Consider the following 15297-nt stretch of genomic DNA (forward strand, 5'->3'; position numbering starts at 1 on the left):
AAAACACACACACACACACACACACACACACACACACACACACACACTGCTTTCATAGTTTGCTGCAATCTGACACAAACACACTCTGTACCCTTGATTCGGCGTCTGATGACCCCCATCCGGCACTTTAGCGAGACAGAAAACATCCTCTCCCTCTTCGTTACTCTTTCTCTTCTTCCTCCTTCTTTCTCTCTATTCCTCCTGTTCTTCCTCCTCCTTCTCTTCCTCCTCAGTTTGACATAGTGTGAGCTGAGCGAAGGATAGAAGTAGAGGCAGAGAGTGAAAGAGAGCGGTATTGGAGCTCTGGCCGGTCACATGGCAAAGAGAAGAAGGAGAGACAGAGAAAGCGAGTCCTTCTTTCTAACAGGGGAGCCCCCTCCCCACTCCACCATCTTTCACCTCTTTCTGGTGTCGTTCACTCTGTCTGTGTGGGAAGAAGTCAAACTTAGCTGCCCGTCATCTGCTTCCATCATCCTAACTCTATCATCTCCTCTCTCTCTCTTTTGTTTTTACTGATCTTTTTTCTCATTTCTCCTAATAACCCTTTCCAAATGTCTATTTCATAAGAAATAAATAAAAATTGTGAAAGAAATACAGCAAGCCCAAGGCTGACAGGTCAAAGACTGATGGCTTAAAGTCTGGGCCACATAACTTAGTTTTCACTGCATGACAAAAAGAAAAATAGCCGTAGTCAGGTATAAAGTGAAAAGCAGACATGTTTGGGGAAGAGAGGAAGTTTGGTCATGCTATGCTATGCTAATAGCACTTAGCATTCGTCAGCAGCTCATTGGCAGAAAGGAGAGCGTTGTGCAACATAAATAATCATCCAACTGCAACAAAAGCCACTAAAAAGTAAAACATAATTCAATGAAACTTCTGGACAGTTAATTTGCCTCAAATAATTTTAATAATGCAGATACTCCAATCATTCGATGAATCACTACAGCCCTAACTGAAACTCCGTAGGGATGTAGCTGGTAACACCATCATGGCTCAAATCCCATTATTCATGGAGTTTGCATGTTGTCTCCTCACATCTCTGAGTTTCCTGTGGCGACTCCAACTTCCTTTCACAGTCCAAAGCGTGACTGTTTGGTTCATTTGTCTTTTTAAATTGTTCTCAGGTGTGAGTGTCTGTCCTGTGTGTTTCTGTGTTTCCCTGCGATGGACTGGCGGCCCTCCAAAGTTTAGCCTGCCTCTCCCCCAGTAACCCTGATAGATATTGGAGGCAGTTTTCTGCTCTTTATTGGAATAAAGAGCGAAGGGAAGCTTGTGATGGTGGAACTGAAAGATTCTCACAAATGTTTTCCTCATATCTTGCAGTCTTTCTGAAAGTCAGTGTGTAAGAAACTAAAGCAAACCAACAAAACGTCTTGTTCATGGTCGAGGATATGAAATCTATGAACAAGGCCAACAGAGTAGAAAGACTCCGTAGATTTAGTAGCATATAATGTTTTAGTTTCCTTTCATTCTGTCCTTTTTATGTTCATTTTTCAGAATTGTGCCTGTGAATGCATTCAAATAAGTGCATTTTTGGGTAAGATTTATGCTAACATTGTATGTTATTTGTAAAGGAAGCAGCCAAGTCACTCAGTTTGTAAAGAAGCAGCTGGTGTGAAGGTTGGACTGAGAGCAGGGAGTTAGGAAGCAAAGCTAAGCATAATAAAGTTACTCAGCAAGCATTTCAATGAGTAGAAAAGAATCAGCTGATTGATCAGCTGAAATGGCAACGAAAACCACTGATGATCTGCAACATGGACAAGCCACAACTTAAAATGCTCATCTGCATGAAATTTCAGTCTTAGAGATAAAAAAATTGAAATTATTTTAACCTTTTTGCAAACTGTTTCTGTGTATCAATTCTGGGTTTTTGTGAATGAAGGGTTATCCAGGGCAGACTTTCAATGTTAGTATTTGAATGATTTAATTGGATTCAGTATCGTCTGCACAACAAGAATTCAGCAGTGTGTTTCTGTCTTTTTCTCCATAATTGTCTGAACCCCAAGGCAAACCTCATTAAGGACTCCTTTCCTCTCAGTTTAACCCGTCTTACTCCAATTCATCGCTTCAAATCTTATGATCCACCACTCAAACTCTCTCTCACCTTCCTCCTTATTATCTGTAAAGGTCTCCCTCTCTTATACTGTCATGGTAGCTGAGTTCAGAGGATGGAGTGGATTTTTTTTTAAATGACAGAGAGATCAAAGCTGCAAATGCCTGAGCTCAGTGGAGGAAGAAAAGAACAGGGAAATTAGGAGGTGAAGGAGTAGGATGGGATATTTGAAAGAGGAGCAGGAAGTGGAGGAGTGTGAAGGAAGCTTGGGGGTAATATGGAAAGTGTAGGTAAAAAGTAGATGGTAGGAATGAAAAGCAAAACAAGAAGAAAAAATATCGCAGGACTTTTGATTTTTAAATAGGAACAAGAGGGTCAACTAAAGAGCTGCAAAGACAACAAAAAGGTGAAGAAAGCAGCAGAAAACATGGAGCAAATCAGGTAAAGTATCACCTCTGTGGGAATGGACATTAGAGGAGAGGTGGTCCAGAGAGAGCTGGAGGAAAATGACATGATGACAAACAACGAGTGGACAGAGAGGACGAATGTCGTCTAGAACTGAATGAATCAGCTGAGCATTTGAAAACCTCCTGGTTTTGGCAGAGTCTTGAGGAAACCTCGACACTGAAGCTCAGCTGTGAAGGAGTCAGCTTAGTCTTACAGGGATACAGTCAGCCTACACCCACATAGAAAAAAGACTATTTTAGGTACAGTATTCATTTTCTTATGAGAGTGGATGTGACATTTTCATATCTTAGCTGAAATATGACAAGAAACTATAAGATTCTGTTCTGTTGCACAGATAGTTGGAAAGTAAGTGGAAATTGTTCTGATGTAATATTTGTGATATGTAATGCAAAACCGACTCCTAAGTTGGGTGCAAAAAAGATCTCTACTTTCTTTTATTATTTATAGTGAAAACAATTAGTAGGAACATTAAGTTAAACTAAATAAACTCAAAACGATTGAAGCTCAGAGCAGCATGTGGCAGATTCATCCATCAATACTTTGCTTTTTAAATTTTCTCTAATTCCATGGCTAACACTGACATACTGAAAAAACTATGATTCAACATGTATATATTTCCATAAACCATATGCTAGAATTCACACAGAGACCAAATGCATTGAAATGCAAAGCAGCAAGTTTATGGCGGCGCTTTTATCTCAGAAACAAACTAAAACATTGTTTATCAGCTGCATGCACATCCTCAGAAAACTGCTGGCAAAAAATACACCCACACATCTGCCTACATGAGAGCAGGACTCACAAAATGTGATACTGAAGAGGCTGAAAGGGAACACAGAGGGAAAGAGTTGAAGAAATGAAAATGAGAAGCAGAGAATTTGAAAACTTTAAGGACAAAGCTTTTCTTCAAAATTTATTCAGCCATACAGTAGAGAAAGTCATTTTTTCAGTTCCAGGATTTAACATGTCCAAGTAAAGTAAAAAAAAATCCATCTATGCAAAATTACAAGTTTGGCAGCTGACTGCTCTGTAGGAAAAAACATGTTGACATAAAACCAAAGATGTGAGTCATTTAAACATAGAATTGTACAAATTGAATTGCTTAACCGAAGCATGACAGTTTTGGGGGGAAAAATATTTTGATAAAAAGGTTTTGCACTAGGATGAGGTTGTTTTATCAAAACTACAATGGAAACACGTTTTTTGCATCACAGGAGTCACGTGATCAGCAGCCGGATGTGACGGATGTGTAACAGGAAGTACGAGGGTGATGGTTTGTTTTTGTTTTTTCAGACAATAAGCTGCTGAGAACTCTCACAGCATCACGGGTCACGAAAAGTTGTGAGTCCAGTGTGTCGAAACTTTTCTGTAAAATGGCCGATGACAACCAGAAGCACCAAACCGCTCCCAAACAGGCGGAGCCTAAGATGCCGATGACTCCTCTCATTGGCTGAATTATGAATATATCTCATGTAGCTGTTAATCCACCACTGCCATCATTTCTGATGATTTATCGCATGCACAAGATAATTATTAAATTTTAATTTAATTTCTTATTTAATGCAACACTGTAATTGCAAAATTGTGTTTTTTTTACATTAACAGAAAACAGATTTATGCACATTTGAACAGAATGAACTAAAATACACAAACAACAAGAATAAAGTAAGAAACTAAATAAGAAAATGGACGAATATGGCAAAATTCTTCTAACAATAATGACAACAGAAACATTAGCCATGTATGGCAAAACATTATTAACAATAATATGAAACTTAAAAGTGATTAAAATACAAAATGAAAACCAAAGCACCCCATGCTCATTGATGTTCTTCTATATAGAACTGATAGGCACTTTCTCATCACCAAAACCTTAACACATTTTTCCCATGATTGTTTTCCAGCTGTTAAGATATATTTAGTTATCCCTACTGATAAATCAAAACTTTTGTCATCAATAAAAAAGGTGGGAAAAAAATTATTCAACATTCTCTCTAAAGTGATTAAAGTAAGATACACTTTGTAGAATGCAGCCACATCATTTTCTGGTTTCCTGTGGAGTCTCTCGTGTGTGTGTGTGTGTGTGTGTGTGGGGGGGGTGTGTGTGTGTGTGTGTGTGTGTGTGTGTGTGTGTGTCTGACAGAGTTATTAATCAAAGAGCTGCTGTGTGACAAATGAACCTTTACCACCTTTTCACAAAAGACTGACTGTTCAAAGAACCATGCTAACCATGCTAACACTACTCTCTGTGTTTAATTACTTAGTCTCCAAAGACAAAAAAGGAAAACCTAAAAAAAAATTACTAAACTAATAGAAAATATTTAAAATAAATCATTGAAACAGCAGAAAAACATGAACAAAAACTAAATTAAACTGAAGAATGTTGATTGTGTTTTATGTCATTACTCATTCTTTAACTATGTCACCCAGTAGATTGGCCATCAAGTCCCAATGCAGCCTAATGTGGGTGACAGGAGGAGTGCAGACAGATAAAACCTGAAATCTGTGCAGGGTGAACAATGCAGATGAGCAGAGCAGGAACCAACAGTCCAGAGCTTGTTTAATAAATCATCACAAGAGCACAGTCTGCAGAGATTTGTACAAAGCCAATATGGTTGTTCAATTCAACACATGCAGTAACTCAGGTCAGTTTGAAAACAGGTCTGCACAGCAGGTAAAAGATTAGCATCAAGATTACCAAAAGACTGAAAATCCCACATATTCTCACAAATTAAAGTTGGTTTTGCATGTTTTATTTCTAATTGTTTTATTCTACTACTATGTGGCTTAGATAAGAACACAAGCATTGAGATTTTGCAACAGTGACTTAGATTAAACATACTGGCTCCCTCAAGCTCAGAAAAAATAAAATAAAATCAGAAATCTGCTGCTGCGAGCTGCAGTCCTCTGCATGGTTTATGCAACACTCATAGAGTAAAAAATATTGATTTTAGTAGAGTTAGAAATGTCCTCTCCTCAACAACCAAATTCAGCCAGTTTCTGAGATGCATTATTTACCAGTGAACAGCAAGGGCTTAATGGGCGGTCGGAACCAGACACGAGCATGCCATAAACGTTACACATACAAAATATGTTTTTTTTTTACTGAACAATACTGCTATTTAAAAGGTAAACACACTAGAGAGACTTTGTTATAAATCAAACAACCTCATTTTAGAAATATTTGTCCACAGAATGTTGTCATTGTTTTAATGTTTGTTGCTGTTTAGTTGGAAATCTGAGCTGCATGAGAACGTCGGATTTCAGGATCAGAGTATATACTGGAACAGACGGATGTGAAGGGGAACATTTAAACCCAGGTTACTCTGTAAAGCATTAGGCCTGGTTAAACCATCAAGAAGCTAAAGCCAATTGACAATTTCTTAACATCAACCAATCACAAGCCAAGCTGTAATGGTCCCGTTTTGTACCTGGTGTGCTGGTAGCCAGTCATGCGCCTCCTCATTTTACTAAGTTTGTTAGTATTTTTTCTGGTATATAAAAAAACCCTTGAAAGGTCATGCTGTGTAGTTAGAGTAGAAGGCGATATGAGAATTGTACTTCCTGTAGATTCTTCTTCTGCTACTTATTGTTGAATACAGAGAGATATGCTCTGTAGCGACATCTACTGTTTGGCAGCAGGAATGTAAAAGGTAAAAACGTTACTGATGGGACTTGTGTCAAAAGGACTGAGTAAGGTCAGATGTACAGTCCATTACAATATTAGATATAAATGAATGTGATGTATGGAAAGCAGTATTGTTATTTTTTTAATAGGCTAATTGTTATGATAGGGTAAAGAACAACTTCCTTTTACAATCTGTTGTGTATTTTAATTAAAGCTGTGGGCCCATTAACACTTTAATGAAACAACTGCACATGACAGAGTAATTGTGTGAGGTTTAAATAGGACAAATTCCTACGACTCTGTCAGCGATTTAAAATAAGAGTAAAAATATGTCCCACTGTTCCACCGCAGTGATGAAAAACATAGCGCTCCTCCTAAATCTGAGGTTTGGCCATTAGCTGGACCTTCCTGTCCAACATCACCCAGCATCTTTCTTTCCCTCTGACAAACACACACACCTACACCTACACACACACACACACACACACACACACACACACTCCTCTCTTATTGCTCAGTAGGTTGATGACTGAATTTAATTTTTTAATACTATTGACACCACTTTCCCAGTAGCTCCCACATGCTCTTCCCACATTCTCTTTATGCTCGTTTCCCTTCCTCCTCCTGGGGTTTACCCCATCATTTACCCCCATCCCACTAAGCCTCTCCATCCCCCCACCTCTGTTGTTTTTGTTCAGATTTTGTAGTGCTAATCTCAGAGAGGATATGATGGTAAAAATAAATCCTACAAGCCTTGTGATGCTGACTGGCTGTTTACAGTCTCTCACAGAGGTGAGTGCCCTGAAAACTGTACTGTTTTGTGTCAGTATTATGTCTCTTCACACCCTTGCAGTGCACAGTCTGCATGGTTGAAGGTTCTTGTTCCCAGAGACATTCTAGTGACTTTTGTGTTTTGTATGCTATAAATCTGACACATTTCAATGTCAACATGTATTTAAATTTTACCTGCATTCTTACATGTTTGTGTATTGAATGTTGGTCACATTCTCACTGGCTTGTTGTCATTGTTGCATATTTGATTTATCAAATAATTTCAGAAGTTAGAGGCAGCAGAAACACTGGGTTCACATTTACTGGTTGATCAGAACATAACATGTGAAAAACAAACTGAAACTTTTCTGGAATTAGTTTCATGGTTTCTTCATCCATCGTTAGTTTATCATGGTCAGAGAGACAACAGGTATCTGATATTCCTCTACCCAGTAGCATTACCTACGCTGACTCTGAGAAGTATGTCCTTATTTTAAAGTGTGGTTTAGTTTTCCCCGGTATCTTCTTCTTGTGGGTTAGAGACCCAACAAATCCTGAGGTGAGGAAACACCTGAACCCCTGAACACAGATCCACAGAAACCTGGTGTATTTCAAGCTCCTCCAATGGGATAGAGCTTCTCAATTATCCGTACTGAGGACATTGTTGTTCTTACAGACCCAAATGATGTTGGCAAATTAATGGACCAATAAATAATGATGTTCTGTTGGGCTTGGAGAAGTCACTCCACCCAGAAAGACCCGACAGCTCCTTAGATCTCCAGCAGGTGATGAGCTGGGGTCACACAGTCCAGGGGATCCTGTGTCCAGGGAAAGAGTCTCTCCATCACACACACAGACACAAGGCCGGCCGGGTCCTGATGCCACTTGGCTCCAAACTGTTGTGATCTGTGTTTTCTGTGTATTTATTTTGAGGTTTTTCTGTGTTTAATAGCCTGTTCCCCTGTGAGTCTCTGTCTTCCCTGTTTGATCCCAGCTGTGTCTCGTTTCTTTGATGACCCTCCCAGTGTATTTAGTCCCACCTGTTGTCTTTGTCTCTTGTCGGATCCTCGTTGTGTGTAACCAGTCTGTTTTCCTGTGCCGTCATGTAATGTCGTCAGTCTGTTTTCCTCTGTTGGACTTTCATTAAATCATTCATCACTTCAACCTGGATCTGCCTGCATCCTACTTCTCAACTCACCAAACCACCTCATCCACACATCATGACACAAACACCAAATTTCCATATTTATTGGCAAAAATCCAGAATCCTCCAGTTCACTTTCCTGTCATCAATGTGATGACATTACCAAGATACATAAATCTCTATTTAAGACAGGAACTAACCACTCAGCCACTGGCATCCTCCTGCCTTCGTTTTATTAACGGCCAAAAGACTCGGATTCAGAAAGGCTCAGTCATTATAATTCTAAGTAGTCTATCAATTATGGCACTTAAATTGGGACTTGTTCCCACTTTGCATCCATCACTCTCAAAAGCAACTATTAAATCTCACTCATTTTCCTAAAACAGCAAAAAAAAAGAACAAAAGCTGAGCAATTTTGGTCAACTTTTTTCTGATTTGCATCTATTTGGGCTGCATTATTTTTTTTGAATGGCAGATTTCATTTCATGTCCCTGATCTACTTTGGAGGTAGTCACAAAGTCATATGAAGTGTAAGAGGTAATGTGACTACAGAGCAGAGCCAGCTGCAGAAGCAGCAGGAGTCGGTGGAGGCACCTGATGGTGTTACACATCCTGTCTGATCTGGGAAGTACGGTACTCAGCTGGATGTGCTGCAGATACAGTAACATGTTGAGGATGGTGCACAAAAACGTTGCTTAAAGCACTGAGTGGAACTGAAATGTCTGTAATAAGATCACGACATACACATTTGCCCTTTGGCAGTTTTCTCCAGGGGATTCCCCACCTGACTCATAGTTCAGGTAAAGGCTGAGAGACGTAAGCCACGCCCCTTTGATCCACAGTGTAAAAACACTCTGAAAGCACAAAGAGCCCATCATCGACCCATAATCAGTTGTTCTCGGCTTATTGTGGAACTATGACATATGCATGTTTCTGTGTTTCCCTGAGGAGTGTGATGGACTCCACCTGACATCGTCACACCTGACCCTCATCACCCTGATCCACAGCAGCTGCCATCTGAGCCCTAATTCACGCTGCTCCAGTCCGCTGCCCTTCTGCAGAACCATCAGCCAAAATTGGAACTGATCCTATTTTTGTGTGGAGTGAATCTTCATATATTCCACAATTTCATCAGGAAAATTCAAGAGCACAGGATCTGACTTTTCAAAATAATTCACCAAGGCAGACTATATTACATCAAAATACCGGCTTTATTTATGAAAACTGGGTATATTTATGCATGTCATCATGCATCAGTTATGGCTATGCATAGAAAAAATAATAATTTAATTCTGAAAGTTAATTTTGTTGCTCTGGCTACAGCAGAGCAGTTGAGCTGGATGCCGTGTAAATCGGGGGTCAGGACGGATCTTCCTCCCCCATATGTTCCCAATAAATAAACTTGTTCTAAACCAGGTGTGGGCAACTCCAGGCCTGGAGGGCCGGCAACCTGCAACTTTTAGATGTGTCTCAACTTCAACACACCTGAGTCAAATAATGAGGTGGTTAGCAGGACTCAGGAGAACCTGACTGCACTGAGGAGGTGATCCAGGTGCTGGATTCAGGTGTGTTGGACCAGGGACACATGTCATGACACCAACCGTGTCAAACAGAAAGCTTCAGTATTCCCTGTCCTGTGTGATTCTGAAACAACAGAGGAAAGTTGAAATCGATCCACTTCTGCTGCTTATTTGAACCAAACAGCAGGACAGTGACGGGGCTGTGAAGGTCGACCTGCAGAAGGAAAAGCTGAGTTTGTAGCTCAGGGTTGAATGGAAGAGATGATGGGACAAGACAAAAATAGACCAGAACCAGGTGTGGCACAAGCTTTGTTGTTTGCACATATAAACATTTTACAGGCACGTAATTGCATTTCAATGTTTAGTTTTTCATGGAAACATTTTCAGAGTAATAAGGCATTTATCCACAAAGGCTTTAACCGACAATGAAACAACTCTACACATGAAGTCAAAGATTCGCTATTGATCAGTTTTCACTCTAAAGCATCACAACAAAACCAGAATCTCACTGAATTAAAACGGCAGATAAATGAAATCTCCACAGTCATTTACAGATCAATCTGGTAGATAAATATCTGTTACCAGGCTGAGATAAAAACATGAATAAGAGACAATCATAGCTAACTTTGTATTTTAAATAAACACAGAGCTTAGCAGACTGAAGATAATAACTTGCAGTCAGAAGGATCATTTGTAAAACCTTTAAATCATCTGAACTATTCTTCTCTTTAAAATCCCTGTTTGCCATTTATCCTAAATTAAAATCAGTATAATTTTTTTAGCTCAGTTAATTCTTTATATTGTCTTTCTGACATTTAAATTTCAGACACTTAGTCTATCATATCTTTTTCATTACATGCATCCTTTTATGTCCTTTGTCATCATCATCTCAATGTTTTTCTTACTTTGACATTTCCTCAGTTTCTCCTTCATTTTTTACTTTCCACCCCCTTAATATCACTGATTTAGCTAAAATGTTAAGTACATGCATGTTATACATCTTTCACTCTGTTTTCAAATATTTCTAAGTAATCTTTCTTTTCTCAGATACCTCTGTCTTTTTCATTTCTCCTGATTCTCTAAACTTGTGTTGGTGTTGAAGCAGTTGTGCAACCAAACGCAACAGCACCCACTGCTGTTTCTATCCCTGAATGCAACAGCAACCATCATTTTTCCTTCTGCCTTAATGCCAGGAAAGAGAACAACGGTCAGTGGTTCAGACACCAGAACATCAAAGCACAACATGGGAACCGTTCTAAAACAGAGGCAACTTCTGAAAACTAGGACAAAGGTTTTATTCAGATGATTCCTCACATCATGAAGAGCCTCTGTGGACGAGGTTGGCTTTTTATTTACACCATGAGCTGGAAGCACAGCGCTAACGAGTAGACACAACGACAGATAAAAGAATGTTTTAAACCACAAAACAACCATTCTACTTCCCACCTATTTGTAAATTATTAAGTGCGGTTCTTGAAATGCCAGGGAGCTCCTCTTTTTAGATTCATGCTTCATCCCACATTCATGGCTCTCTTTGATCACTAACTGCCAGTTAGGGCTTATTATCTTACAGTAAGACGATTATTTATAGGATAAAATAAAAAGCCCTCTGCTCGCAGAAATTTTTAGCAGATTTTTCCCAGTTTCTGAAAAATGTGTCACAGTGCAATGAATAACTTATGAGCATTGTCCTCAAAAGTGTCATAACTCATCCAAAAAACGTTTTCCTTGTTTCGCACATCAAGAATCAAACAAAGAAATATAACTTTTCAAAAAGATGCATCAAACACACTGACAAAAATATTGGCTTTATGAAAGCAGTGGCTGCAGCAGAAAGAAACAATGTTAACACAGAAGAGTTAACACAATCTATGCATTTTCATCTCCAATATCAAAGAAAGATTAACGCTAATGCCTTTCATAAGCTGTGCATGTCCATCGTACAATTACAGTACATCCATCCACTGCCTTTGGAAGCTGCATGCTACATGCTGTTAACAAAGAAAAACTCTAAAACTCATTGATTCCTAATGTGAATGTCTGATAAGAACCAGTTATGTCAATGTTATAGATTACAGGCTGCAGTTTTATGTCTGAGTGTAGTGAGATATATTGGCATAAAGTTATAAATACCAGTGACTTTAACAAAAGACTCAACAAGTGTCACATTGTAACTTTCACAAATAGGTCAATAATACAAAAGAATCTTAAGGAAATAATACAATTTGAGGTCAATTTGAAGGGAATGTTCCTCTCCAGTGACGAAGGCGTGAAAGAAAAAACATCAAGGAGAGAAAAAAACCTAAGCAGAGGAAAGTCGAGGATTTTCTTTAGCTTTCTTCAGCTGAAGAGGAAAAGCTTTAGTTTTCACTGAGGGAATAAGCTGGGAACTAAACGGTGTTCTCAAATTTCCCTCCTTCCTCATTGTTATTCTGCTGTTTTTATATGTGCAAAATGTTTTAGTATAAAAACTAATCTGGAGAGCTCAACATTTCTGAATTAATATCAGAAACAGCTAAATTTAGTGAATGTATTTAGAGTTTGGGTCTAAAACCCGTGCTTGTGATTTGGACATGTCTATAACACCAGAGGTTAAAATTAATATCAGGACATTTTTTGTATCCCTTTATTGTCCCATTTTCTATTTCTGTGAAATATAGATCTAACTTTATTTATCAACTTTTCTTATTGCACTGTGCAGAAATGATTTTTCAGTCCTGGAAGTCACATTTTGGCTTTAATGTGGGTTTTATGGTCTGTAAAGCAACCTGGAAAAAAATTGTTTAACATGACACTGAAACGCACATTCATATTTGCAGCATGCCCTGCATTTTATTTCTACATTAAAATATGTAGCCTATGTGCATAACATGAGAGCCCAGAGATATGGTGGACAGGCTGTTAAAATAACTGACAGACTGCAGAGAAAAACACTGAAAAAGCAAGAAAGGCAAAGCTAGAAGGAACACGGCTCTCAGTTCAAGGTGCAAAGAGCCACAATACAGAAATTAGTTTTTTTGTGTAGTAGCTTTACTTTGTTCAAACATTTATGGGTTTGTGGAACTAAGCTGCACTCCTAAATCCTTTCACACAATGCCACACATACAACAAGAACTGTAGAGGATTATATTAAGAAGAACAAACGTTTTACCACACACTTTAGTCTGCAGCTTTGGACATAACACGTGTCACCAGACCCTTTACTTAGGCAGCATCGGCTTTTGTAAAATCCCTGAAACTTTGGAACAACAATACAATGGAAACTTCAGCATGAGTCCTACATTTGTTGCACATACAGCAGGAAACAAAAGAAAATATAAAATAAATAAAGTGACTTGGATGAAATCTACAGGAAGGCAAAACATTTTATTCTGAAAATATTGTATATGATCAGTCTTTTTGTTTGTCCTGCATAGTAACAGCCTTCCATGGAAGTATGTATGTTAGCTTAGCTTTTAGTCATGCCTCGCTGAAATCCCATAGAAAAAAACATAAACCGTGGATCCGGGGCACAGACTCTGCTGTGAACAAGATCACACATGATAAACTCTTCAGCTGGATGGATTACCCAACTGATAACCCATCCAGTTTTGTCTTTAGTCCCAAAACTGGTAACCCTGGTCATCTTTACAGAGTTGCTTTCATACCTTCTATAAATGAGATAAATAAATAACTTACTGGCAGTACTAGAGAAAAACAATTGGAAGAATAAAAGTTATTTTCCAGTGGATTTTTTTCTTTGAAGAAAAATATTCTCACAATTTCATCTTTCTGCTTCAGTAGTCAGACTGATATTTAAATTCACTAATTTTTCCAAAGCTGTATTTTATTTGATTACAGTGATGGATGGCATCATTTACTTCAAAACAAACAACCCCTACAACATGTTACAGACAGACAGACAGACAGAAACAGGAGATGTTGTGAACCTTCGCTGGCATCTTCTCATTAGAAAGTAATTTAGTTGTGGGAACTTTGTGATACTATTTATTAGTAAAATACATCAAATGAATAACCCAGATATAAATAATTGGGTTAGGGTGACTGAAAACTGGTACATAAACAGCTTTAAAGAGAAGCTTACAATACTCTGATCCAATATATGATTAAAACAAAATTATTAGAAGTCTCAGAATTAATTTCTTGTATATAACGAACATTAAAAAGAACTTGGTATGAATTAAGGTTGCTAACAGCAATTAAATTGGATTTTCCCAATGGTAAGCACTAAAAAAATTAAATAAAAATAAATAAAAAAAAGTAAAATAAGTAAAAGGTAAATATAATTATCAAATATGATATTTTATAAAACGATTGTGTGACATCATTACCTGCAACCAATTCCTTTTAAATGATCCTGGATTTATTTATCAGCTCTGAGCTCTGAGACTGTCTTTTAAAATGCAAAAGATGAATTACATTTGCAATCAATCCAATGATGCGACACAGATGCTATTATAGCAGAGGTATCAAAATAAGTCATCTCTGAGCTTTCCAGATCTTCCAGCTGCTCCCCTCAACCTCCACAGTGAAATCAGTTGGGCTCGGCTCCATCCGTCTCTGAACAGGAGGTTAAATGAGCCAAGCAATCTGATCAGATGGATTTCAAAGGAGGAGCAAATTGCCAATTTGTCTGGCAAATCAAATGAGAGGAAATACTGTATTATGGTCAGCAGATGGCAGGCCTTCAGTTTAGCTAAAATATTTTTGCTCTCCCAGAATGTGTTGAAATGCATTTAGCTCATTTATTATTATCAGATCTATTGGCTTGTTTTGATTATATCATTTGGCAATATTTTATGTTTCAATTCAAATTTGACTTTTTTGTTGGTGTCAACCTGGTTTGCCATGGTTATTATAGTTCTCCTCCAGTCCATCTGCAGTTTGACCCAGACAGTTTAGAATGGAAGCAAATTGCCATTTTTGGTGTCAGAGACTGGTGGGACAGCTGGGTCATTTATATGTTCATATTTTCATTTTTCTGTGAACTGCCCACAGTTACTGTTGAGGCTCCATATTGTGCATCACTGCTGTCAAGCACCTATTCAGGCAATTGGCCTTTCCATCTAAGAGTTTGTGGTGAGTGTTTAATTAAATGACAAATCCATCCAAAACACATCCAGCAGAGGGAAAAACTGACAAGTAATGTTATATAACAAACTCCAACTGCAGAGCAGATTTAGTTCAAATAGTATTCTCTCTCTTTAAGCTGAACTATACATCAGATCTCTGTATTCTATGCAGCAGGCTCATCTTTTAAGAGGTGTCATACGAAGGAATAATGAGTTTATATCTTCCTGTAGAAGTACATGCAGTTGAAGTCAAAGCTGCAACCCAACAGCCATCCATCCATTGAATACAGTATTGACTATATAGACACTTATCCATGCAGGGATAGAAACTGGTACCGATCTGATTACTGGGTGATTATCATGGTACACCCCGGACAGGTTTCCAGTCCCTCACAGATCAACAGGACAAACAACCATGGCACACTTAGGACAGTTTGGAGATACGAATGAACTCAGCTGCCATGTTCATGGACTGTGGGAGGAATAAGAACCCACGCATGCATGGGGAGAGCATGCATGGGGAGATCATGCATGGGGAGAGCATGCATGGAGAGAGCATGCATGGAGAGAGCATGCATGGAGACAGCATGCATGGGGAGATCATGCATGGGGAGAGCATGCATGGAGAGAGCATGCATGGG

The 15297-nt window shown here is 38.6% G+C and overlaps 1 protein-coding gene across 4 annotated transcripts in view; it reads right to left on the minus strand.

Annotated features, from left to right (window-relative positions):
- grip2b (glutamate receptor interacting protein 2b) overlaps nt 1-15297 on the minus strand; it is a 198923-nt gene that overhangs the window by 79869 nt on the left and 103757 nt on the right. Inside the window, exon 1 of one of the 4 annotated variants that reach the window (XM_016675100.1) lies at nt 92-375. The exons of the other annotated variants lie outside the window; for them this stretch is intronic. Coding sequence (XP_016530586.1) covers nt 92-146 — 55 coding nt within the window. The 5' untranslated portion in view covers nt 147-375. Of the gene's footprint in view, nt 1-91; nt 376-15297 lie in introns of those variants that run through there. 4 annotated transcript variants of the gene reach the window in all.

The sequence above is a fragment of the Poecilia formosa genome, unplaced genomic scaffold (assembly GCF_000485575.1).
Source record: "Poecilia formosa unplaced genomic scaffold, Poecilia_formosa-5.1.2 Scaffold106, whole genome shotgun sequence".
NCBI classification, from domain to species: domain Eukaryota; kingdom Metazoa; phylum Chordata; class Actinopteri; order Cyprinodontiformes; family Poeciliidae; genus Poecilia; species Poecilia formosa.